Source organism: Nannospalax galili, unplaced genomic scaffold, assembly GCF_000622305.1.
Source record: "Nannospalax galili isolate Female #2095 unplaced genomic scaffold, S.galili_v1.0 scaffold2675, whole genome shotgun sequence".
Classification (NCBI taxonomy): Eukaryota; Metazoa; Chordata; class Mammalia; order Rodentia; family Spalacidae; genus Nannospalax; species Nannospalax galili.
Window position 1 is genome coordinate 316,129 of NW_008335845.1, and position 24,397 is coordinate 340,525.

At 50.3% G+C, this 24,397-nt stretch overlaps 1 protein-coding gene across 3 annotated transcripts in view; it reads left to right on the forward strand.

The window, feature by feature from the left end:
* The window catches only part of Cmip (c-Maf inducing protein), a 227,499-nt gene that overhangs the window by 151,655 nt on the left and 51,447 nt on the right, over positions 1–24,397 (forward strand). For 2 of the 3 annotated variants that reach the window (XM_008830636.2, XM_008830637.3), the window contains one exon: positions 23,213–23,374. In XM_008830636.2, the coding sequence (XP_008828858.1) occupies positions 23,213–23,374 (162 nt within the window). Of the gene's footprint in view, positions 1–16,809; positions 16,944–23,212; positions 23,375–24,397 lie in introns of those variants that run through there. The other variant, XM_008830639.3, reaches the window with a different exon arrangement.

The window sequence follows — 24,397 nt, forward strand, 5'->3', positions numbered from 1 at the left end:
AAACACACATCAGAAGAGGGGACCCGGAGAATTCTTACCAGGGGAATCTGGGATATGACCACGTCTCCATAGCTGGTCTCAGATGCTCTGACTCCTGGCAGCATTGATTATTTGGTCTGTTTGAACCCAGTGTTGTAAATGGAATCATGTGCCTTGGGCTCTTGGGCTGCAAATTAGGTTTGTGAGACTTAGCCAAGTTTTTTTGTGCAGTGATGGTATATCCATTGACTGCTGGTAACATTTTGTGCTCTCTCTCTCTCTCTCTCTCTCTCTCTCTCTCTCTCTCTCTCTCTCCTTGTTTATCCTCTTGTGGTAGGGCATGGCCAGTTGGGCCTGTTACAGACAGAACCGGTGGAAACACTCGGGTGGGTGTGCCCACATTCTCGTTGGCTGTGTGGGAATTAAATCATCAGGCTATAGGGCACACATAGTCACCTTGAGCGAGGCTGGCCACTGGTTTTCTGGAATGGTTGTACACCTGTTACTTCTTAGGAGATTGGGAACTCCAGCACAGGCGATATTTGTTGAAGGTGTTCACTAGGCAGGATAGATGGCTCAGTGGTTAAAGCACTTTCCACAACAATGGAGGACCAGAGCTCAGACCCCCAGAATCCACATAAGTGCCTGGTGGGTGTGGCAGCCCACCTGTAATTCCAGCCTCAGAAGGTAGGAATGTGGGGTCCCCAGGCAAGCTGACTAGCAAGACTACCATATCAGGGAGCTCTGGTTTGATTGAACAAACGTGCCTCAGTGAGTAAGGTGGAAGAGCGATGGAAGATGATGCCCAACACCAACCTTGAGTCTCCACATGCATGTTCACCTACACATGTGCAAACATGTATACACACATATATGAACATGGGTAAATGGGTAAATGCATTGAGTTTTTAAATACTGAAAAAAAAAATTCCTACTTCCCATGAGTCTGTTAACACTTTCTATGATTTTTAAAAGATTGAACTACAGTCAGTGAGCTTTAGTCCCAGCACGGGGGAGGCAGAGGCAGGTGGATCTCTGTGAGATCAAGGCCAGCCTGGTCTACATAGAGAATTCCAGGCCAGCTGGGGCTACAGGGAGACCCTGTCTCCAAAAAAGAGACTGGACTGGATTATAATTCATATGTAACAAAGTATACAGGTCATAACAGTTGAGTGTGCAGAAAGTCATCTATGCCTTCACCAGAGTTACCATCACCCGGCCTTCCGCTTCTCTGGGAAACTTCTCAGCCCCTTCCCAGCCTGGAACTATTAGCCTTTAAGATAAGATCAGGTGTGATCAGGATGAACCATGTTCAGTATGACCATATACACAATTAACTTTAACAAAACCGAACTGTATGCAGGTCTTTGGCAGGCTTAAAAAGCACAAAAGGGCATAAAAATGGAAAGTAAGTCTCCCTGCTCAAGCCTGTTTCCTTGTTGGTGGGTTTATAGGCCGAGCTGGAAGCTTCTGTGAGTTTACCTTTTACAAACCACGCAGACTTTATCCCTCTCATCATTCAGGTCCTTGTTCCTCTAGCCTTCATCTGTGGCAGGGTATCTCCATAGTGACACAGAGATCCACCTTATCCTTTGCTTTCTAAACCTGCCAAGGGGTCCCTGAAGCCCAGCTGGCCCTGACTTCTGTGAATGTGATGTTTCCCTGGGTTTAACTGAGCTGCACCATGGGATGGCATGATCTTGGTTGTCATCTTGATACACCTGGGAAGAGGGAGCCTCATTTGAGGAATTTCCCCTATCAGATTGACCTGTGGTCATGTCTGTGAGGCATTTTCTTTATTGCTGACTGATATATGAGGGTCCAGCCCATTTTCAGCAGAGCCATCCCTGGGCAGGTGGGCCTGGGTTGTATAAGGAAGCTAGCTGAATGAGGGGGTAGCCAGGGGAGAAGCCAGTAAGTGGCAGTCCTCCATGGTCTCTGCTTCAGTTTCTGCCTCCAAGTCCCTGCCTCAGGTTCCTACCTCTGCCTCCCTCAGTGATGGACTGTAACCTGTAAGATGAAATAAAACTTTCCTTCTCAAGGTGCTTCTGGTCAGTGTTTTATCACAGCAACAGAGAAGCACACTAGGACAAACCACCTAGCACCAGAGTCCTTCCATCTGTCCCGTTTGATGCCCTCATGCCTCCTTTGCATTGAAATCTTTGCATCCAAGAGGCCTTTATTTAGTCAAGTGAGGGCGGCTTGCATGCAGTCACCATGGGACCACAGCCAATCAGTTCAGGAGATGGCACTGACAGGCTGGTGGTGTATACCATGTGGATACCCTGCATCTGATAGGTACAGTGCATCATGCTACTCAGAATAGCACTTACTGTCAAACTTAATGAATGATAATATTTCTGGAACATTGACTTAATAGTTTATACCATAGTGCTAAGGTTTGAATCTTGAGATGTCACCCAAAGGATCATATATAGGAAGTTGTTTGCCAGCAGATGAGCTTTGGGGAAGTGACTGGATCCTGGGGTCTCTGTCCTCTTCAGTGGATCCATCCCTCAATGGACCCCTATGGGATTTGATAACATTATTGAGAGTTGGTGGCTGCTTTAGGAGGTAGAGCATGCTGGATGAAGTAGATCCCTAGAGGTGTGTCCCTAGCCCCTTCATCTGTCATCTCTGCTCCTGGCTGCCACGAAGTGAGCAGCCTTCTTAGCCACACACCATGGCACCCCTGCTCCTCAGGAACAATGGAGCCATTCGACCCTGGACTGAAGCCTCTGAAACCGTGACCCAAAACAAGTGCCTCCTCCTTGGTGCCGTAGCTCTCACACATTTGTCCCAGAAACAGGAGGACCGACTGATGGGTGTAGTGGACCCTGGGTTACTGAAATCAGGGGACACTGGAGCACAGGTGAAGGGGGACTGCTGGGTTCTGCTCACATCAGCTTCTAGCTAGACAGGGCTTCAGATCTTTTACACTGTCATCCAAATGGGGGAACCGAAGGCACCATGTGAGTGTCTACTGCCAGGGCCTTTGCTACCCAGTCCTCATCCCTTGAGACCTGGTGACCCTCCCTGTTGCATAGGCTAAACATCTGGGGTCTGGGGCAGGTGCACTAACCTGCTCCAGGATGCAGGGCTGGAAAGTGGAGGCAGACCTGGAAGATGGCTGAGTCGGTAAAGTACTTGCCATGTAACCATGAGAAACTAAGTTTCACTCTCAGAACCCACCTTTAAAAAGCAAAAATCAGAGGGCTGGAGAGATGGCTCAGTGATGAAGAGCACTGACTGCTTTTGCAGAGGACTGAGGTTCAATTTCCAGCACCTACATGGTGGCTAACAATCATCCATAGCTCCAGTTCCAGAGGACCTGACACCCTCTTCTGACCTCTGCAGGCATTGCATGACATGGGTGCACTTACATACATGCAGGCAATACACTCATATATGTAAAATAAAAGTAATAAATAAAATATTAAAAAAAAAAACAGGCACAGTGACACATGCTTGTAGTATCAACACTGGAGAGACAGAGACTGGAAGATTCCTTGGGCTCCTTGGCCAGACAACCTAACCTAATTGGTAAGCCTCAGGTCCCAGTGAGAGATCCTGTCTCAAAAAAACAAGCAAGACACAGCTACTCTGTGTGTCCCCATCCCCACCTTCTGCTTGTCCCACCTGAGACCTCTGGACCAGCCTGACAATGTACTTCTCCTCACTCATCAAAGAAGCTTCCGTTTGCAACAGATGGAGACTATATTAGAGTTCAACAACTGACCAAACACAGACACTTAAGTGTCCGTGAGATGCCCAATCCTAAGTGACACATCTACAATGGAACCTTTACAGCTAAGGCTCACAGAACATAGTGGAACAAGGGGTGGAGCGAATGCTAATGCGTCTCTTAACTCTCATCAGCGAAGCTTCCTCATTCAATAGACAGTGATTAACACAGAAAGCCCCAACTGGCCAAAATGTAGAGAATAAAGACTTCAGAGTGTGTGTCCCTGGATAGGACTCCTATATTAAACCTCTGCCACCAAAGGACCATTGTGAAAGGAAGGGCAGAAAGACTGTATGAGCCAGGGGTGGTGGATGACCACAAGGAAATAAGACTTTTCCAGGTGACTGGGAGCTTGCTCTATGAACTTACAGCAATGGTGACCGTATGCACAAGACGCATTCAAACTCAAAGCAGACAGAAACCCAGTATTGAACTGGAGAAATAGGTAAGAATCCCCACCTTAGCCAAGGAACTGTTGGTAACTGATGAATGCAGGATGAGCGAGAGTTGATCTTCTTTAAGGGAGTGATGCTATATTGTTGACCAGGTTTCAGTGGATGGACTCACACCAAGACACATTTGGAGGATACCAACTTGACTCTGTAGACCTTAACATATATGACAGAATGCATGAAATCCAATGGGGGTGCAGATAGGGGAGGGGGTCTAAATATGATCAAGGTGTATTGTATGAAATGCACAAAACTTCAGTAATAAAAAACAAGGTAGACAGCTCTTGAGACACAATACCCGAGGTGAGAAGCTGGGTCCTCACTGTGTGCTTGGGCGACAAGGCCTGTCCTCATACCATCCTATCACTAGTCAGGGCCTCCTGAGCCCTCCTAGAGACCTAGCCTTGTACCTAGAGACCTTGAAGACACCCTACCCCATGCCCCCACGCTCCAGTGTAAGGGTCTTCATGGGTCTCTGGAGCAGCACAGTCACCATCCCCGCTTCCAGGAAAGAAGTGGCATTTGTGGGTTGTTTTTTTCTTCCAAGGAAGGAGAGGACGGAGCTTCTGTGTGGAGCAGACGCTTTGATGGTCTGATGAGTCACCAAGGCATACAGGGAGGGTTTTCACATCCATGGTTTGTGGGTGAGCCCACTTTCTGCCCTTTAAAGCAGAATTTTATTTGATTTCTTTTCCTCTCTTTTTCTTTGTGGATGAGTTTTCCAGACCTAACCCGAAGGCAGTACCTTCATTAGCAAGATCTCTGTTCCTTGGGAGGCTGCAGTGGACAGTCGAGTGCCCTCATCTGGGGGTACTGTCTTGCTGTCATGGTGGTGTGGTGACTGGATGGCTGGGTGACCAGCCTGTGAGAGGAAGGTGATCTGCAGTTCTGCATTGACCTCTGTGACTCCCACCCTTCCGCTGGTGTGGAAACAAGGCTAAACAGAGGCTAAAAAGAGCAGTAGAGCCTCTCCCCACAGAGGAATTCACCCTCACCCTGCCAGAGGTGATCAGAGGTGCCCAGTGGGGTGGTGACACAGCCCTGAGGAAGGAAAGATTTGCAGAGAGGCTTAATTGGCCAGAGTTGGTGTCAAAAGCCTGGGGCCCTCGTGGCTGTTAGGTACATCTTCCTCTGTGGGATGACCCCAGCATGCACTTAGACCCATAGGCAGGCAGAGAGATCCACTCATGGAGACCCAAGTCCACTCCTAAAGGAGCTAGTGGCTGCTGGATGCCGGGAAGTGGTGTAGCCAGTATAGCAGAGAAACAGCACAAATCCGCAGGCGCTTGGACTAGGCCCTTTGCAAATCTGGGCTGCGTCTGTCCTCAGATGGGACAGGTGTTCGGGATCACAGGAATAAAGCTCGGACCCTCCCTCAGCACCGGACAAGATGGCGGCAGGTATCCTTGGCTGCTGGCTCTCAAGGCCCTCGTCACAGTCTGAGTTGAATTCTCTGCACAGGTCTTCCTCTGTCCCAGCTCCCAAACAGGGGAAGTGAGATGCCCAAGTGAATCCTCGCCCATGGCCTTTCTTGGCCCAGTGGTCTCACAGTGGGGCCCAAGGGCCCACAGCATCTGCTTCAGGTGCCAGCGTAGAGATTCAGGAGGGGCTGTGGCTCTGTGGGTGGTACAGTGCTTGCCGAGCATGCTCAAAGTCCTGGGTTCAGTCCCCAGTACTGCATAAACCTAGTGTCTATAGTCCCAGCACTCAGGACGTAGAGGCAGGAGGGCCAAAAGTTCAAGGTCATTCTCAGTCACATAGCAGATTAAAGTCCAATCCGGACTTTGTGAGACCCTGTATCAAGTACAAGAAATTAAATAAATGAATCAAATCTTCCAAGTCATGAGCTGAGCAGGGGCACTGTGTTCTGCTTTGTGCCGTGCTTTCCACGTGACACTGGTGCACACCAGGCTTCAGCAGCTGGAAGAAAGAGAAAGGGCAATGAGTTTGTTGAGTGACTTCTAGATTGTATCCCCTCCACCTGTGCCATCTTTTGTCCGAGCTACACAGTGTCCCTGGGAGGTGGGTATCACATTGTCATTATAGCTAACAAAACTGACCCTCAGATTAAACCCTCAGAGTCTTTTATACAGCCAAGCCAGAATTCCAGCTCAGGGTCTGACACCTCCTCTGTCTGCGTTAGGTCGTTAGACCCTGTTGCTGTGGGTCTCTGAGTCTTGGGTCAAGTGTCGGTACCTGAACACAGCCTCTAGCTCTCCCTGCTGTGTTCCCTCCCCTCGTCTGAGTGGCTTAAAATTCACTGTGATGGTATAACCTGGAACCCATGTTCCCAGGATCCATCTCGGTTGCCTTGGGGTACAGAGTTCTGTGTGTGACCATCTGAACTCCCACCCAAGAAGGTACAAGTCCCCTTGCACTAGGTCAGGGGAAGGTAGGAGCACGCCTCATCCCACATCCTAGGGTAACATCGTGACTTGTCAGAAATGCACACAGAGACCAACTGAAAGAGTACATTGGAAATCTGGGTCCTTCTCCAGGGAACTCCCACATCAAGGCCCCTGTGGCAGGAGCCTGTGGTTCCTGCCCAGCCCAGGCTGCCCAGCAAGGCCTGAAAGCCTCCAGACCAAGCCCCAGACAGAACTCTGCCTTTGAAGTGGTGCCCTGTCAGATAGATAAAGTTCCTAATAAAATCAAGCGGAGGCCCCAAGTAGAGGGTCCATCTCAAGGCCTACAAACATGGGGAGTCCTTATTTGGGAGAGGGAGCCCCCATTATTAGGATGGAGGGACCAGAGCCTGCACCCTGGTTTCAGGCAGGGCATCGCCTGGGGCTGCCCATCGCCCAGCAAAGATGAGAGCCACTGCCTTGGCACAGTGTTGGCTGGTCCCCAGGGACATTGTGTCAGTTACTTTGCTTGTTGATATGACAAAAATACCTGACCTGATGGACACAAGTTAAGGAAGGGTTTATTTTGACTGGCAGTTTGAGGGCCAGGTCCATCATGACAGGAGTCATAGCATCAGGAGCATGAGGCAGCTGGTCACATAGCATCCTCAGTCAGGAATAGGGAGAGATGAAGGCTGGCTCTCAGCTCACTTTCTCCTTTTTATTCAGTCAGGGACCTCAGCCCCTGGGATGCTGCCACCAGCAGTTACACCTCCTTTGAAAAACACCCTCATAGAACACGCCCTGGAGGTGTGTCTCCAAGGTGATTCCAAATCCTGTCAAGTTAACAATGAAGGTTACCTCTCACAAGTGCTTCCCTAGAAAACCTATTTTGTCTTAATGTTTAGTGAGCAGCCCTGCTGCAGCCTTTGACATTAGGTACACAGATTTGTCATGCATAGGCCCTGGTCAGGAGGGAGGATCCAGTCACTTGAGATCACCAAGCAAGCAAAAAGTACTGCCTGAATGACCCCAGGGAGGATGGCTCCCAGCCCACAGGTCCTGTGGCATGACCTTTACTGATGAAGCTGAGCACCCCTGCCCCCTCCCCAGCCACCTCCTCAAAGACAGCTATGCCAGCCTGACCTGGGTCCTGCCTGGCATGTACTGGATCTGCATGGCTGAGTGGGTGGGGGTGCTGCACTAGCTGTGAATGTGGGGACACTCGGCAGACTTCTAGTCACCCTGTTTTTCTGAGCATAATTCCTGAACATAATAGTTCAAGTCTCAATTATTAATTATTACCTTATATCCTCTTAATGGCTCCAACAGGCGGGTGCCACTATTATCCAGATTTTACAGATGAGGAACTAAGGTTCAGAGAAGTGATGTAATGTGCCTGAGGGTGCACAGCTAGCTAAGGAAACCAGATGCAGCTCTACCTGCTCTCTGAGGCCTTTGATGAGCCTCAGAGAAATCCAAAGCCTTTTCTGAGACTTCAAGTTCCCGGGAGTTTTTACACTGGGCAGAAGATAGTACTCTGAGAATATTGGAATGCGTGAGGAGCCCTAAGGGTGTGGGGCTGGATATACTGAGCCTGGGTTCTGTCTTGAAGTGCTTCAGCCTGAGCAGCCCTGCTAGTGGTAGAATATTCCAGTGCTGGAGGAAGAGTCGAGAGGGGATGAAGAAACTGAGATCTCCCTGGACTGCTGACCCTGAAATGGCATACCCTGGCCTCCCCCAGGTCTGCTGGGCATCAGAGCCACAGGACTGGTCCCTGCCAGTCTTTACCTCGTCAATATGTGGCTTTAGGCATTCCTTGATGTCTGGGTTAGTCAGACTTTTCCCCACCGAGACACACTTGAGAGAACAGGTTGAAAAGAGGATTTGTTTCAGGTCAGGGTTTCAGAGATTTCAGCCTGTGTCCCACTGGCTCCACCACTGTGGACTTCTGGCAGCCAGAGAGTATGGTAGAGCAGAATTGCTCAGCACGAGGCAGCCAGGAAGCTGAGAGTGTCAAGGACAAGGTATACCCTCCTGGGGCACATCCCACCTCCTGCTTCCTGCCAACCCTCCTACTACATTGATGATATCAAACCCTTTGATCACATTGCTTCCCCAAACCTATCAAGTGGCACTCCAGCTCCCAGTACATGAATCTATGGGACGGGGGGCATTTCATATTCAAACCCTAGCAATGTCTTAGTCTATTAAAGCTGCTATAACAAAATAACAGAGGCCGATGACTTTGTAAATGTATTTCTCATGGTTCTGGAAATGGGAGGTCCAACTCAATGTGGATTTGGTGTTTAGTGAGAGCCTTCTTCCTGGTTTTTCTTTCTGTGTCTGCCTGTGGTAAGAGGTGAGGCAGCCTTAGGGTCTCATAAGGACCCTAATCCCACTCACAAAGGTTCCACCAGTGCATTGCACTGATTGCCTCCCTAAAACCTCATCTCAACACCCTCGTATTGAGCACCATCTTCTGATCTGCTAAGAACTTGCCTGCCTCCTGGGCGCCAGGATGGAGCCCTAGCCCACCTCTGTCAGCCACAGAGAAGGGATTTCAGGAGACAGCAGGGCATAGAGCAGGGGGATGGATATGTCCAGCTCTTGGATTTGGGGAGAGAGGGGTACAGGGTGTTTTGGGAGGCCTGTGCCAAACCTACCCTCCATGCTGCAGACAGCACCTACTGGCTTTCAGGAAGAAGTGGCCTCCCCTGGGGAGGCAAGAGGCCTTCCTAGAACATGGCAGATGTGAGGCAGACCTGCACCTACTGCCGTGTTCCTTTGGTGACCTCAAGCAGATGCTCTTCCCTCTACTTTGTGGTTTCTATGTCTGTAAGTCAGGGTGACGCCGGCTGACCCCTGACTGCCCACTCCTGCCACCGGATTCTGTGGTCACCTGTTTTCTATTACCACTGAGGCACACAGAGCACAGTTTGCCTTCATAACAACTTTGTATACGTGTTTTCATGCATGTGGAGGCCAGAGGTTGGGCATCTTTCTCCATTGCACTCCACCTTGAGTCGGGTCTCTCATTGAACCTGGAGTTCACTGATTCAGCTAGACTGGCTGACAGGGAGTGCCGGGGCGCCTCCTGTCCCATCTCCCCAGCACTGGGATTACAGGTACCTGTTGGCATGCCTGGTTTTCACATGGGTGCTGAGGATCCAAACTCTGGTTCTCATGGGTGCATAGTGAGCACTTTACCGACTGGGCTATCTCTACAACCCAGTTTTGGGTTTTTGTTTGTTTCTTTTCACGGTTCTTGTATTGTAGCAGGGTGTGTGTGTGTGTGTGTGTGTGTGTGTGTGTGTGTGTGTGTGTAATTAAAAAAATGTTATGTGCATGAGTGTTTTGCCTGCATGTATGTAAATGCATCAATGTCTTACAATGCCTATAGAGACTAGAAGAGGACATTGTATCTCCTGCGACTAGAGTTGTTAATGGTTGTTAGCCACTTTATTGTTGCTAGGGACCAAACCCGGGTCATCTGCAAGAGCAGCCAGTGCTCTTAACCGATGAGCCATCTCTCTAGCCCCTTGTTTGTTTTTTGAGACAAGGTCTTCCGTAGCCCAGGCTGACCTTGAATTTGGCATGTACACAGGGGTGACCCAGCCCCCATTTTAACTACTTAAAAAAGCATTTATTGTGCGTGTGGATGCATGTGTGCGTGTACTACAGTGAGAGTTTGACAATTTGCAGGAGTCTGTGCTCCCTCCACCACATGGGTCCCAGGGATCAAACTCAGGTTGTCAGGCTTGTCGGCAAGCACCTTTCCTTGCTGAACCGTCTGGACAGCCCGTACCCCAACCCCCAGCCCATTTTAACTGTTTTCAAGTACATTGTTCATTAAGCACATTCATGATGTTAATGCTATCATCGCCGTCATCCTTGTCTAGAATGATCTTATCTTCCTGAACTGGGGCCCTTTACCCATTCCCCTTTCCCAGCCCTGACCACTGCCATTCTACACTGTCCCTACAGAGCTGACTACCCTCAGTGACCAGCTGTGCACTCACTGGATTGTCCTCCAGGTCACGTGTGCTCCAGCATCTGTTGGCATGTCCTTTCTTTTGAAAGCTGAGTGATACGACAGTTTGTGTGTGTGTCATGCTACAGTTGATTTATCAGTCAGTGCACTCGGGTTGCTTCCCCTGTTGGCTGTTGTGAACAGAGTGTGCCGATATACTCATAAATCTACTGGTACCCACAAAGGTACCGATACCTGGGTACTACTTGTCGTGCTGAGGGGTCAGCCTGGGCGTGGACTCTTTTGGTGGGATTTTGTTAAGCCCCAGGGTGGTTCTGAGATTAGTGGTTTAGTGGGGTTGTTCAGGGTGGGCATTAGTGTGAAGGCTGGTTGTGGGGAGGAGCCCTTGCTTGAGCTGTCGGTAGTTTGACAGTGACCACTGGCATGAAGGAAGGTGTTGAGTAGGATCCTCCCCCATGGCCTCTTTTGCCAAGGACCCTGCGTCAGCCTCAGCTGACATCCCTGCCTGAATTCTCCTGGAACTTCTCTCTACGGCCTGCCAGGTCCCCAGGTGGCTCAGTCTGACATCACAGATGATGCAGGTGTGCAGGTGTGGGGAAGGCCAGGCCCAGCGTGCCTGAGGCAGCCAGTGCAGAGCCAGGACTTATGCATTTGGGCAGGGGCTAGGGCCCTGCAGTAGGGTTATTTGAGCATAGTGCCCCCCGAAGAAGCAGAGGATGATGGGCCCTCAGGCTGACCAAGGAAAAGAAAACCCAGCACACTCTCAACTGGTGAGCCTTTTGCTGAGGCCCCTTGGTGAAATGAGAGGGCTGGATGGGTCAGCCTGACACTACCACCAGCAGCAGAGCAAGAGGGACAGCTGGGTGCAAGGGCCAGGGCCCCAGGTCCACCCTCATCTGCTCCCCAGGCATGTGGGATCCTGTGGCCGCCAGAACCAGTTGTCTTAGAATACCAGGAATGCTCCCTCTCCCGGCTCTGGGACCAGAAGTCCAAAGCCAAGTTGTGAGCAGAGCCGTGATCCCTCTGAGATTCTAGGGGTGTCTTTGCCCCACCTTACCCAGTGTCTGGGGACTGCAGACAATCCTCTGTCCTCCCTGGCTTCCAGGTGTGTAACCCTCTTCCCTGCCCATGTCTGCACATGGTATTCAGCATGGAGTGTGTGTGTGTCCATGTGGCCTTTTACAAGGGTGCTAGTTCAGGGCCCAGCCTAGTCCAACATAACCTCATCTTAACTTTGATCACCTCTACGAAGACCCTGTCTCCAAATAGAGTCACAGCCAGATACTGAGGTTACAGCTGGGACAAAATTTCCAGGGAGACATAAGTCAACCCATAACACCAGCCGAGTGACCCTGGGGAAGCTGCCTGCTCTGTCACAGGTGGGATGAGGGTCTCCACCCAACAGAGAGCCAGCAGCATTGGGGTTGGGCCTTGCTTCATACGGAGTTTCCTGGAAGTTCCCTGCTGAAGGCTGCCAGGTCCCACCCAGCTAGGCAAGGCCAAGTCTCCATTCAGCCCAGACCCAGAGGGCTCCCTATGCCCTGACAATGGTTTGAAGTATGTGCTACCGGACCTGGGGCTCTGATTCTCCTCCCTGCCTTGAACACATGCTGGCAGCATTTCCTGTGCATCCCAAGTGGCTCAGGTACCATGCACAACATTGTAGACACAGCAGAAGCCTCGTCCCTGCCTCGAAGGAGCACAGACTCAGTAGGAAGAACAGCACATGCGGTGGCCTCTGCGCTCAGCAGCATCTCTGTGGTGATTGGATCGTGCTTTAGATGCAGCAGGACCTGAAGTGCAAGTGGGATGTGGTACCCAGCTGGGAGCCTGACACCAAAGCTGGGTCATCCTCTCACCAGCCAGACTCACGGTTACCCAGGCAACCAGCAACTGCCTAGAGCTTGTGGAGCAGGACACCCACCTGGTTCCTGCTGTTTTCTTGGCAGCAGTTAGTGCTGTCTCTCTTATGGTCACTTAAGTGGCTGAGTGCCTGACTCTGTCCTTCTTTACGACAAATCACCCATCTCCTAGGAGCCAGCTTTTCAGACAGACATCAGCTGGTTCTCCACCTGACCAGAAGGGGCTGTGGACATCAAGGCATGGAAGATACCAGGTGGCTTGAGGTTCGGCACTCAGGCTACAAAGCTCAGCCACCTCAGGTCTCTGTAAACATGTTAGGCACTTAGCATGGATCCTAGGCCGTGCACTAAGCCAGGAGTTACTGAGCTTCATGACTTAACCTCTCAGCCTCAGTTTTTTCATCTGCAAAGTAGGGTTTGTGACACCGCTCGAGTCCTTGAGGTACTATCAGGGTTACACACACTTAACACGTGGGCTAGGAAGATGGCTCAGCCAGCAAAGTGCTTGCCTTGCAAGTGTGAGGACCTGAATTTGAGCTCCAGATCGCATGTATAAAAGCCAGCTGTGGTGGTGCATGCTTGCAACCCTGATACTGAGGGCATTGCCTGCTTGGTGAGCTCCGGCCCAGTGGGAGACCCTGTCTCCAAAAACAAGATGGTTGACTCGTGAAGAGACACTCAGGGTCATCCTCTGGCCCCCAAGCATGTATACATACACATACACATGAGAGACAGAGAGAGAGAGACAGAGACAGAGACAGAGAGACATGTTAAGCACTTAGCACAGATCCTAGCCAGTGCAAAATCCTCCAAAAGGGAGACGTATTGCAGGCTGGTGTCACTTGTCACAAGCCATTACCCCCTATAGCTGTTTCTATAGGAAACTGTAATAAGTAGCATGGCTGGAGAGCAGATGAGTACATGGGGACGGGTCCTTTCCTCCCCTCCATGTCCTCCACACATGGGTTACCTCTGTCAGTGAGCTGGACCAGCAGGTGGCCATGCAGTGAATGTAGTCTAAATCAGGATCTTCTGAAAGGCCCATTGGCTCTGTACTGCCCTGTGGCGGAACTAGACCCACATGGTCACCCCAAGTCAGAGTGGGGTGGTATGGCCATCCAGATGTTGGAAGAGAGCAGAGACAGGTGTGCTCAGTAGCACTGCTCCCCAAAGTCTCAGGTGGGAGTAGCCCAGCACCCAGCAGTGGATAAGCAGCTCAGTGGTGATGGCCAAGCTGCATGATGAACTTGGTCATGTAAAGGAGTGAGGTTCTGAGGTGCACTGTGGTGCCCTTGAACTTTGAGGACATCACACTAAGGGGAAGAAGCCAGCCAGGAGACTGCACATTGTATGATCCCATTCCTGTGATAAGTCCAGACAGAGACAGAACTTGGCTGGGGTTAGGGGATAGGAATGGATGTTGGAGGGCTACAGTCTCCTTTGGGATGGTGACAGCATGTTACAACTGTGGTAGGGGATAGGAAAGGCTGCTGGGTGGTTGCACTTTCCTTTGGGGTGATGACCACACGTGACTGCACTAATTGCCACTAACCTGCATGCTTCAGGACCTTTAGCTCATGTGTGGTGTGTGACTTTCACCTTGATAACTAGTGTATATGCCTTCATTTACATGACAGACAGCAGGACTGGCTCTCAGGCCGGGATGCCCTGAGCAGTCAGGGTCACAGGCTTTCCCTGGAAAAGCTGGTGTGGGTCTGAGAGTCAGGGTTGAAGGTGGGGTGGGCATGCTGCTCCTTCCAAGGCTGAGACAGGGAAAATGAAGCGTAGGCAACCTGATCCAAAGATCTGTAGATCAGGAAACTTGGATGTGCAGTATTTCTTTTTAAAAAAAATTATTTATTTAGGGGCTGGAGAGATGGCTCAGCAGTTAAAAACACTGACTCTTCTTGCAGAAGACCCAGGTTTGAAGCCCAGCACCCACATGGCAGCTAATAACTGTCCATAACTCCAGTTCCAGGGGATCAACAGCCTCTTCTGTCTTCTGTGGGCATTGCATGACATGGGTGCACTTATCTACATGCAGGTAATACACACATACACATGAAATAAAAATAATAAATAAAGCCGGGCATGGTGGCGCACGCCTTTAATCCCAACACACAGGAGGCAGAGGCAGGTGGATCTCTGAGTTCAAGGCCAGCCTGGTCTACATAGTAAATTCCAGGACAGCTGGGGCTACAGGGAGACCCTGTCTCAAAAAGACCCAAAAAAATAAAAAATAAAAATATTTTTAAAGATATTTTATTTATTTTATGAGTATGAGTGTATTGCCTATATGTAAGTGCACCTGTGCCAGGCCAGAAGAGGGCTTTGGATTCCCTGGAACTGGAGTTACCGACAGTTGTTAGCCATCATGTGGGTGCTGGGATTTGAAGCTGGGTCCTCTGTAAAAGCAGTCAGTGCTCTTAACCACTGAGTCATCTCTAGTATTTCTTTTTAAAAGATTTTATTAATGGCCCAGTGTGGTGGCACACACCTTTAATCCCAGCACTTGGGAGGCAGAGGCAGGTGGATCTCTATGAGTTCAAGGCCAGCCTGGTCTACATAGTGAGTTCCAGGCCAGCTGGGGCTACAGGGAGACCCTGTCTCAAAAAAGATTTTATTAACATATTGTAACATGTATTTCCCCGTATATATAATACTGGGTCTCATGACATTTTCATATGTATGTAATGTATTTTGATCATGTTCACCCATTATTTTCTCATCCTCTCTTGCCCACTGATCCCCTTCTTCTTCCCAGTTAGCTCCCCTATGCTGAGTGAGAGAGAGGGAGAGAGAGAGAGAGAGAGATGGAGGGAGGGAAGGAGGGAGGGAGATGGCCAGAGCCCCACGGGTCACTTTACCATGTGGACATGCACCCTGAATTGGGCCTGGAGGTCTCTGTGCAGAGTCCACCTAAGGAACAGTCACATTATGATGGGTCAGTGATGAAGGCCTGGGACCAAATGAACAGTGTGGTGGTGATACATGGAAGGCTTGCAAGGGCTTTGTCATAGTTGAAATCGAATGCTAAAGGGATTTAAAGGATTATGGAGGTCTGCAGGGGACAAAGCTGCTCCACTAAGGGTCCAGCATACCCAGAGCCACTGGCCTGGTAGAGATAGCCAATTGTCTGCCCATGCTAATATCCATAGTAATAGTGACTGTAGATAGAATTAGAGCCCGTTAGTCAAGCTGCCCTTCTCATTGGGCATGCAAAGCACACTGGGGAACACCATGTGTGCTAGTTACTTTTCCTGTCATTGTGAGGGAGTGCCTGACAGAAGCAACTTCAGGGAGGACAAGTTTGTTGTGGCTCACAGTCTGAGGGGATACAGTCCATCATAGTGAGGCAGTTATGGCGGTACACGGCTCCGTGGCAACAAGAGTAGGCGACCGCTGCTTGTTACACGACGCCACCCATTAAGCAAAGAGATGGGAGCTAGAAGCAGAGTGGCCTACAATCTCTAGGCCCCACCTCTCTCCAGCCTACTTCCAACAACCAGGTCCCAAGTCCAGAAGATTGTACCACCTCCCAAAGCAGTGCTGGCAGCTGGGGACCAAGTGCTCAAATGCACGAGCCTGTGAGGGACATTTCACATTGAAAGAGAAACACCACACCTTGAAAGAAAAGCCAAAGGAGGTGGTTGCTGTTCAGGCCTGTAAAACTTGTAGCCCACAGGCCTCATGTAGAGGACGGTTTTGAATGTGACCTGACACAAAATTGTAAACTTACTCAAAACATTATGAGATTTTTGTTTGTGAGATTTTTGTTGTTGTTGTAACTCGTGTGGCTCTTGAGTGAACTTTGTCAGTGACAGTGTCATGTTGCAGTGTGAAAAGAGTGGAGGTTCTTACTAGATGTAGGTTACCCTTGTGGAAGCAGGTGGGGACGGTCTGCTTGTGCTGAGCATGGCGCTTTCTGCGCTGTGGAGATATGGATGGAGATATAGATGAGCCAGACTTTGGGCATGGTGACAGGGGCCCAGCACTGCCCTGTCTGTGATGACAACAGCTCTCCGTCTGCATCATCTGGCGCAGCAGTCGCTAGCAATTGCAGGGAGACAATGCAGAGCAAGTGTGTCTGAGCCTCTGGGTTTCCACTTGAATTTCATTCTAATTAAGTTGAGTGTCAGAAGCCCCCTGGGGCCAATAGCTGTCCAGCAGGCCAGGCAGCTCTGTGCTTGGACCCACACTGGAGTTAAGGTGTCAGAGTCACTCCACATCCTCCCCAGCTTGCTTGTCTCCATCTCCATGGGGACCTCCTCCCCTCCCCGGCTCCTCAGAGTGCCCGTGACAGGTGGTGAGGAGCATGCGTGTTTGTGTGGCTGTGCGCCTCAGAGGCTGCAGCAGACGGCAGAGCTGTGGCCCCCATCATTGTGAGGACTGCTTCCAGTACATTCTGAGCCACACCTCTCCTGGTGAGGGGCACACAGCTGATGACGGCTTGTTCTCCTGTGGAAGAGCTGAGAGGCTGTACTTTCTCAGGCCTGAGAACTCGGGAGGCTTGTGCCTGCCTCTGCCGCACGAGCAGTTTCCAGAGAGATGGCTGGTGTTGCCCAGGTAACGTCCCTCCCTGACAAGCGAAGAGGGCGAGGACAGCCATGGAGTGACTGACTCTGCCAGGCGGGAAACGGGAGGCTTTGTGTGCTGGCTCTGTTTGTCGTTGACTGGTGGGGGCTTTGTCACAGATGCCGGGAGCCCTCCTCGGTCCTGACTGCTCTGGACCACTGGTTCCCAGGACTTGGTAGGTGATAATACTTTGGGTTGTGTGTCGTCAGGAAGTAGATGAAGTGCTTCGTGTGTGATTCACGAACAGTCACAGCAAACCTTTGCTTACTCTTTCCGCTTTGCGGTTGGAGAAGTAGAGTACAAGGCATAGACTGTAAGTTCCAGGGCCAGTTTTGCCTAGCTCCCTAGGACTTAGCACAGTGCTTGGCACATCAGAATAGATGGCTTCATGCAATCTTTGTTGGATGATTGCGTGGGTGATGGGTAAGTGGGCAGATGAGCAGGTAGATGGTGAGTGAAGGATGGATAGATGAGTAAACGGGGAGGAGAGATGGATGGATGGATAGATAAGGGGATGAACTTGTGAATGAAAAAAATGAATGGATGGTGGTGGAAGGATCAGGGAATGACTAGGTAAGTTGATGGATATGGATGAATAAGTGGGTAGGTGAATGGGTAGTAAAGAGATGGGTGGATGGATATGCTTGGATGAGTGGATGGATGAAGAACAGTTGGATAAGTGGATGGTAGATGGATGGTGAATGGATGGATAGGTAATGAATGGCTGAGTGGATGGATGGGTGAAGAATAGGTGGGTGGGTGACTGATGGCTGGCTAGTGGAAGTATCAGAGCTGGCCTGGTTATCGCACAACCAGTGCTCTTAACCACCCGTGTTCCTTTAGCTTTTTCCCTCGCTTCCATCTTCCTAGGGTGGCATTACTAAGACATGGCTTATTTGAGGTATACTTTCCATGCCATCAAGCTTAGCCATCATAAATATGCAACTTGGTTTTAGTAAATTCATGGAATTGTGCAAATGTCACCCCAGTCTGTTTTCAGAACACTCCTACCACCGTAAAGATGCCTTGTACACATCCGTGCTGCCTCCCCTCAGTCCCCAGCAGTGGCTGGTCAGCTCTCTGTAAATGTGCCTTTTTTAGATTTCATATAAAAGGAATCATACAGTACGTGTCTCGTGTCTGGCTTCTGTCGCTCAGCATCGTGGCCCTGAGGGTGACTCAGGCCATTGTAGGATGCGTTCACTTTTTGTCGGCCAGTGCCACCCATAACATGACTCTCTCGCATCTCGCCTAGCCGTAAGTGCCTTGGTTGATGAGCATGGATGTTGTTTCGTGGCCATTTGTGTATTTATCTTTGTGGGAGTAGGCTTTTCTTTCTCTTGGGCAGATTTCTAAAAACAGTTGCTGAGCTATATGGTCAGTGTATGCTTGGCATCTTACAGACTGTCCAACAGGCAGGGGCGTGGCTTATCGGTAAGAACATGTGCAAGGCCTTGGGTTCGAGTCCCGGCACCATAAAAAAGGGGGAGGGAAGGAGGGAGGAAGGAAGGAACTGTCAAATGATTTTCCCATATGGCTGTGGGGTTTTGCTCCCCACTGTCAATCCAGTGCAGTTGGTTTCTCAGCATCCCTCCCAAGCCAGCCATCCCATGAAGGACAATACCCATGAAGCGGTATCTCAGCACCAGTGTGTATTCCCTGGAAGCTACAGGTGGCCAGCACGCTCTCACTCAGTTCTTTCCCTTTCCTTTTTTCCTTTGCTGTTGCTATTTGCCTTATTTTGTTTTGGCTCATGTAGCCCATGCTAGATTTTTGAACTTACGTAGCCGAGAATGACCTTGAACTCCTGCTCCTTCTGCCTCTGTGCTGGTGTGATAGGCCTGCCCAGCTGGACTGTAAGCATCTTTTCATGTATTTATGCCTTTGCTGGGATTTGACTCCTGAACAAGAAGGACCAGATAGTGGATGTTTAGGGCTCTGAGGGCTGCATTCAATTCCTGTTTCATATTCTGTTTAACTTTGAATTTTACAGCTCTTAGAAAACCCATAGGGCCATTTTTTGGTATCATCTTATGCAAACAGGAAGGTATGGGTTTGGCTAAGTTTGTGCATTGCCAGCCCTGTTTTAAGTCAGCACCTGACCTCATAACTCTAGTCATGTGCCCAGACTCCACACAGCTCCAAGGCCCCTGTCCACCTGCCCCCACCTCAGGTCAGGGTCTCCAATATCCCCTGGGATCCACATTGGCCAAACTACAAAGCCACTCACTACAAGCGGGTTCAGTGGGAGGACCTTGTTGTCTTTAGGGAGCTGGGATTCCAGAAATGACCAGGTCCCATTCCCTCCATGATTCATCACCTAGTGAGCACACCAGAGTTCCTAGGATGACGCTAATGTGTCACCTGGGGTGTGGCCAGGATCCAGGATCCTGGATGGTACCCCCTACACACACCCTGCCATCTGCAACATCATGGCCCAAACTAGGACCTGGTCACTTGATGTCCGGTTTGTTCATTGTGTCTCTTGGCAGATCTGTCCTGACTCTCCCCTGGTCCCAGCTGACCCTGAGGGACATGATGGAAAGAGCGAAACCTTTAGAGGCGGCTGCAGCCAGTTTTGACTCCTGTGTGTTGACTCTTTTTAGCTGCTTGACTTTGCACGGGTCACTTTCCCGTGGCTGGGACAGTGCTCTGAATCAGGCTGCTAACGGTTCTACAGCAGAGGGTGTGGTCTCCCCCCACCCCCCACCCCATGTGCACTGTGACTCTGCTGGAATGTGTAGGTTTGTGGCCCTGGGACCATCCTTGGCCTGGGCTCAAGGCAGACAGAAATCCTGGAGAATAAAGTGAGTTGGTGGACCCATGCCCCCCGCTTCCCACATCCACCACATCCAGGAGCCTCTAGAAAGAGCGAATTCCTGCTGCCCACGTGGATGACATTACCAGCTGCCCACATCATTGGGCCAGATGATGCTCTACTTATTGGCTGTTTTCTCCTCCCCATCTCCTTCCCACTCTCCTCATCAGTGTCTCCTCTCATCACTTGTTGGGGCACTGCTGTTGGATCCTGGTTCCCTCTCATTCGCTGCCTCTGAATCTCTGTAGTCTGTGCTCTCCACAGCTGCCCACCTTACAGCCTGGTTATATCTCGTGGAGTTTTTATTTGAAACAATATTTCTTTATAGTTCAGGCTAACTTCAAACTCACCTGTATGTGTTTATATGTGCATGGGGTGGGGCGCACATGCATGTGTGTGGAAGCCAGGGGTCAATGTCAAATGTCTCCCTTAATCACTCTCCACTTAATTGGGGGCGGGGCTCTCACTGAATGTGGAGTTCGCTGATTCGGCTAGACTGGCTGGCAGCGAGCCCCAGGTATCCTCCTGTCCTCACCATCCCAGCGCTGGCATTATAGGTGCATACCACCATGCCTAGATTTTTACGTGGGTGCTGGGGATCTGAACTCAGATCGTCATGCTTGCACAGCAAGCACTTTACTCCTGAGCTATGGCCTCAAACTCTTGACCTTCTTGCCTCTGCCTCATGAATCAGTGCTGGGATTGCAGGCCTGTGGCGCACAGCCAGCTGTAGTTTGGAGTTTACACGCGGGTTGACTGCAACGATACTTTCCACATATTAATAACGGCTATTTGTAGGTTGTGGGATTTTTGGTGCTTTTTAAAATGTCTCCTCCTTGTGCTTTTCAGTATGGTTTAAAATTTTTTAACGAGCATGCATCATCTTTACAAAAAAGGAATGAAGTCATTCTTCTTTCAGACATAACAGTGTACAGCTAATGAACAGAGCAAGCAGGCGCAGGGAGCACCCCCCACCAGCGTGAGCAAGTCGTGTCTGCTGAGGGGTGACTTTGGATGAATTGTCCTGGCTTTGGTGGGGTGGTCCTTACTGTATGGCAAACTCTATCATCATTTCATGACAGTTTGACAATGACAGTAATTCTCTAATATGGATCAAAACCCCAGAGGTAGAGCTCAGGGACCGTCAGTCTCCTGAGAAGGCTGAGGGCTTAGATCTCAGAGCTTTGTATATTCCTGGACGTGGCTATGCAGTTCAGGTTTCCTGCTTTCAGCACAGGACAGGGTGGCCTCAGTTGATGGCAGGAAAGTGCTGGTGACAGTTCCAGAGAAGCCTTGGCAGCCCGGTGCGTAGGTGAGCACTTACCGTCACCCTCTTCCCCAGGGCGTCCGATCACATCACCAGGTGCTTGGACCCTGCAGCTCTTACCTCGCTTCCCTTCCTTCCATCCTTGGAAAGTGAACATCTGTAGGTGTTTCTGGCTCTCTTCCCAGTCCACAATGTTGCTTTTGCCTCTGCACCCCATGTCCACCTCCAAAGAAAGCAGGTCACTTTTCAGTTTCAATTCTTGACACAGAACAGGGACCCTGGCACAGAGCCATGAGACCGGGGAGGCGGGAAAGGAGAGACGGGCAGCTGAGAAAACCAGAGGAGGAGCTGGAGAAAAGGCTGAGCCGTTAAGAGCACTCGCTGCTCTTGCGGAGGTTCCATTCCCAGCACCCTCATGGCAGCTAACAACTGTCCATAGTTCCAGTTCCAGAGGAGCTGACGCCCTCTTCTGGCCTCTGTGGGCATTGCGTGCATGTGGTGCACTTACATACAAGCAGGCAAAACACTCATATACATAAAATAGGAATAAATAGATAAATAAAAATTAGTAAAGAAAGGAATGAGGGACAGAATAAAAGAGCACAGAGCCAGGTGTGACGGTACAGGCCTGTAATCCCAGCTCTTGAGAGGGGGAAGCAGGAAGGTCAGGAGTTAGAGGTCGTCTTAGACTGTAGAGCGAGTTCCAGGCTATCCTGTGTTGCATGAGACCCTGCCTCAACAAAACAAAATACAAACTGCTCCCTCCATAGATCCAAGTTTATGTGAGTGATGCAGGTGGTGATAATCAGCAAGGAGCCAAAGAGAAGATGGGGGGTTTGCAGAGGACTGAGAGAAAGAAAACAGGGTCCCGTTTGTGTCACTGTGGGTTGTGAGTTTTTGAAAGAGACAATTAAGTATCACAGTTTCTTTTCTGTTCACATTGGCTGTCCTGTCTTTGCTTTTTGGTGTAGGAAGTAAACTATGTGTGGGCTCAGGATTTCTGTGGGTCACACACTGAGAGAGGCTGGGCGGTATTCTCTATGCCTAATTGATGGTAAAGTAACCCAGGACCAGCAGGTGAAATAATTTCTAGGAATGACCATTCTCCTCTGGTTTCTTTCACAGCTGCTTTGATTTAGAGTATGTCCCCCGAAATGCTTCTGTTTTAGCCCCAGACCCCAAGACCACCTTGTAATTCATAATTCACAAACCAACATGCAGGGAGACCCTGGTAGCCCTCGAACTTCTCTTGGAGCCTTGGTAATCAGTGCCCCACCCCCCTTCTTCATTCAGTCTTTGGCTCAGAGATTGTGATGTGTCACCCCAGATGGCAGCTGGCACAGTAACTCCAAGATTAGGCTTTCCCCAAGGAGCAGAGCGATTAAGGAAGAAGTCCATGTCGGCAAGCAGGGCGGCTTGGTGCAGGCAGGCAGCCACGGAGATGGGGATGGGAGGGAGAGCTTGGCTGGGACCTCCGCCCTCCACGGCCTCTGTTTCCATGATGTCAGAGAGGCGGAACTAGCATTCCCTCAAATCCAGGAGGCCACAGCCCCTGCCCTAGCATTCTGGCTTTGGAGGATGAAGTGAGAGTGCCCTGACTTCCTCCCCCAGTTTCCCAGGGCATCTTGTGCTCATCCCCGCCTGGCTGGGCTCAAGTGAGGTGAGCATGTCTCTGTCTTCCTGGTCCTTTTCCTTGGGCCGTCCTGGACTCAGTTCCCACCTGGTTAGGGCTGAGATCCTGGCCCTCATCCTGGCTGTCATATTCTTTACCTGGATGCCACTTGTCAAGGGACTTCATAGGAATCACAATAGCAGAACCTCAGCTCAAAGAAAAGCCCCCTGTGTACTGAGAACTCTTACTGCGCTTGGATACTTGGGGACTGAGTTTGGCAGAAGACGCAACCTAGAAAAGCAATCTCCTAATTCGCTTTAATGTGTCATCGGGAACAGGGTGGGAAATTGTTCTTCCGGAGTTAGGAGCCTGGCTGTCTGCAGACTCACCCTTGACCTTGGATGAAGCTGATCCTTTCTTCATGTATCCATTTCCTTTTAGGGAGGGCACAGTCCAGGTTGACAACTTCCCAGGACCTTTTTACCCCATATGGGAAAGTTCTTCGATCATCTTGAGTCTTTTGCTCAGTGCTATGCTTTCGTCTCTTTCTCTCTCCCACCCAGAAAAAGATTTACAAATACAAGAAAGTCTTGAGTCACCCGAGCCGCTGGGAGGTTGTCCTGAAAGAGATCCGGACGCTGGTGGACATGGCCCTCACATCCCCACTGCAGGATGACTCCATTAACCAGGCCCCCCTGGAAATCGTCTCAAAACTGCTCTCGGAGGTAAGATGCTCCCCCAGCTTGGTGTGGCCCCCTCTTCCCTTTAAATTGTGGATCTTTACATCCTTCTAGCCCCAGACCTGTCTGGGTGAGCAGGGGCCTCCAGCAGGGGGCTCCAGCAGGGTGTGTTATCCCCTGTGACCACTAAGGAAGTAAGCATTTCCCACCCAGCCATTGGGGTATTGAGAGGGAAGTTCACTGGCCCCAGTTGCTGCAAACTTAGGAATATAGGAGACTGTCACCCCGCTAAGCCCAAGGTCAGTCCCAGGGCCTGGTCGGTGGTTCTGATGGCAGCTTCTGCCATCAAGTGTCAAGTGTCAACTTGGGGGATCCTCTGAAACCCTAGATCATGAACTACCCTGCTCCATCCAGCTGAGGCAGTAGCCGGCTGTGGCCCGCTGTGGTCTGGTCCTTACTGCCTTTTAGTCCCTGTCACTCCCAGCAGGACACAGATGTTACTTACTTTGCTTGAGGTTTTTAAAAATCAAACTTCATTATATGTGTATGAAATTGTCATACGTGTATATGTGTATGAAACCAGAAAATTAATTTTTAAAAAAAGACCTCACAGCACAGCAAAAACTTACAGGTTCTCTTTAAAAATGGAAAATCTGGCCCATAGCTGGCCGCTGCTGCTACATTCAGTACTGGGCACTGTCCACTTTGCCAGGCAGCCTTGTATTAGAACATATACCACCGGCCAGGCGTGGGTATGGACAGAGGAATAACACTGAGCCCGGTCCTCCCAGAGCCCATGTTCCCGCAGGGCCCACAGCAGAGCTGTCGTCAATCAGCCCTCAGCAGGTTAGCAAGGAGAAGCACTTCCAACCCCACTTCAGTCTATCTGTGTCTTGCCCTCAGCACTGTTCTATATGCTCTGCAGATAGCCATAGCTCTCATTTATACACCTGCCTGGCCCCTGGGGACACTGGGGTTGCTGGCTCCCCATTTAAAATAGTCCCAGTCACCAGAGTGATAGCTCTGTCCCCCTCTCCGGAGAGGGTCCTTTCCTGTGTCCCTGATCAC